Genomic DNA, 2,829 nt, shown 5'->3' on the forward strand with positions numbered 1-2,829 from the left:
CAGCTTGAGTCATTAATTCACCAGCAAACATAATAACTAAATTTGTAAAATCTCCAATCTCTGCTTGTTGTTGTTTTGCTGCATTAATAACCATATTAGCAGCAGGGTGTTTGAATTCAAGCTCGGTGATAATTTTAGCTGCATCTGAAGTAACGTATTGTTTTCCTCTATTGTTAACAATTAATTTCTTCATTCCTTGAGGTCCAAATGTTGTTTTTGTTATTTGTGAAAGAGATCTGACTGCTTCTACATTCTTTAGTACTGCCTCTTCAAGTCCACTGAGATGTTTTGTTCCTTCTTTTAATAAATCTGCCATGGTTTCTCTTTCTTTGAAATGAAAATGAAAAGAGAACTTGATCTGTGAAAATCCAAACGCATAAATTTTGATTCTATTCTTTTTTAATTTATTTTACTATATTTATAATTTATTTTTCGTTTTATTTACTTTAAAAAAACTTCATGACACAATTTTGAACATCGCTAGTAACCAATGGAAAAACCAAATAATACTCATTTCAATTGATACACATCGACAAATAAAACACTTTAACAACTTTATTCTATTAAAAATTTATTGTTCTTGTTCAACATAATGGTTGAGAATCTTTAATATGAAATATATGAAAAAGTATTTAACCGTGTTAGCATTTTGAAACTCTTTTTTGGTGTATGGCTATTTGAATTAAAAGGAATCAATTATAGGTTTTTGAAGGTTTTAGTTAATGACATGTTTTTAAGTATGATATTTTGAATAATTACAAACGACTTATTTTTGATAAGTTTTTTGTTATTGGCTATTAGTTTTTGATAGAATAATAATTGAAGAATATTGATTCAGTATATTTTTATCGAGAAGCACTTAAAAGTAGTTTAGTTTTTTTATGATAGCACATTATCTCGATATGTTTTTAGTTCAGTTCTATAGTATTTATATTAAAAGGGAATTATGTTAATTATGAAATGAAGTTAATTTGATTTTATTGGTAAATATTTTTCATATCCTTAGTTTTTTCTATTTCAAAAGTATCACAGATAATACATAAATTATAGTAAGGCATAAATACATATAAATTTATCATTTAATATATTTTTAAGCTTTCAACCTAAGCTTTAATTTAAATAATAAGTTACGTTTTATCAAAAAATTTAATTTTTTGTTCTTTTATTCTCATTAAAAAACATATCTTCTTGTATTTTTTTATTATTTCATTTTACAATATAGTCAATACACGATTTAATAAGGTATTTTGTATTTATTAGTTCAATATTTTTAATTATTATTTGTTAATATTTTAATTCAATAATCATACTGATTTTAAGTGTATCTTGATTCATTAATCACATTAATAGTATTAGGTTATAGTTATTCTTATTATTCTTTTCTTTTCAAAACACGTGCTTGAAGTATTGAATAGACGTTATACTTTACCTGTGAAGGTCTAAGTTAGTTTCTTATCTCTTACTATTTTCATATTTATACTGTTTCATATTTAATTTTCTTAAATAAGTACATAGACTTTATCCAATATTTAATACAAATAAAACAAATATTATATTTTTGGTCATGTGCTTGTAATGTTTTTTTTTTGTCTAATGGAAGTAGTTTTTATTTTGATTTGTATTATTTGACTATATGTTTTTTCTTACTCCATTAATTTGCTCTAGTTGCTTAGAGTTTTCTTTTTACCAATCTCTCATTCTCAAGTATGTCACCATTTCAATACTTATTTTTTATATATTCATTTATACGTTCTTCTTTTAAAATAACATGTTCATTGAAAATAACGATTGAACAAATGTATTATATGATGAATGAGTTATTGAATGAATTATTATTAATATTTCATATAACACTTTGTAATAAATTGAATAGTATTAAAAGATAAAAGAGAATATAAATAAATCATTATAAATGAAAAAAAAATAAATGAATGAATTTTATTTAATGAATTTAATAAATGAATTTGGTTATTTCTAAGTTATCAATTACTAAGTCATTAATAATGATTTATTAAATATAAGCAAGATATTAACAATATTAATAAATGATTTAATGAACATTTAATATAACTTCTTATTTTTCATATTGTATTGTTAAAATCAAATGATATACAATGAAACAATATAAATTATAATAATGTTATCAATATTAATGTTGTTTTATCATTTTTGTATTAATGTTAAATATAAATTATTATATTATTTTGATAAAATATGTGAAGATAAATGCCAATAAAATAGGCAACGAAAAAAAAGCAAATAATAGAAAAAGAAGAGAATGAAAGATATAAAAGAATAAAAATAAATTAAGAAGTAGAAGAAGATGAAGAAAGAATAAAAGTAGAAAATAGAGAATATAAAAAGAAAGAAGATAAAGAGTAATAAATAGAATAAATAATAAAAGAAGAAAAGAATGAAAAAATAAATTGTGTATTTTTAATGTAAAAATGAGATATATTCAATAAAAAGTGTCTAATTCAATAGTATAAAATAATTAACAATATTTTATTAATGAAAAATATTTTACTCTTTTTTATGTTTATTATTTATATGTATAACTTCATCATGATGTTTATTATATATTCAATCATATGTGTTATGTTATTATAACATGTAATAAGTGATAAAATATAAATGAAAATGATATTAATATATGATATAGAATATAAAACAAAAGAATAATAAGAATAAATGATAAATAAATCGAAAAAATGATAATCAATGATATAATAATAAAATCAAAGTATAAAAGATAAATTTAATATTAATATAAATCAAAAGAGAATAAATATAAAATGAAAGTAGATATAAATGATAATAATATAAAAG

At 20.4% G+C, this 2,829-nt stretch overlaps 1 protein-coding gene across 1 annotated transcript in view, besides 1 other annotated feature; it reads right to left on the minus strand.

Moving 5' to 3' along the window:
• EHI_071600 (T-complex protein 1 subunitTheta, putative) overlaps positions 1-316 on the minus strand; it is a gene marked incomplete at both ends in the record, with an annotated part of 1,263 nt that extends 947 nt beyond the window's left edge. The window contains one exon of the mRNA XM_001914242.1: positions 1-316. This exon is cut by the window's left edge and continues 947 nt beyond it. Within this exon, the coding sequence (XP_001914277.1) occupies positions 1-316 (316 nt within the window).
• Positions 317-1,183: 867 nt separating this feature from the next.
• Positions 1,184-1,509: a repeat region.
• Between the last annotated feature and the right edge of the window lie 1,320 nt (positions 1,510-2,829).

This window comes from Entamoeba histolytica, genomic scaffold (genome assembly GCF_000208925.1).
Source record: "Entamoeba histolytica HM-1:IMSS scf_1104750517367 genomic scaffold, whole genome shotgun sequence".
Taxonomy (NCBI): domain Eukaryota; phylum Evosea; order Mastigamoebida; family Endamoebidae; genus Entamoeba; species Entamoeba histolytica.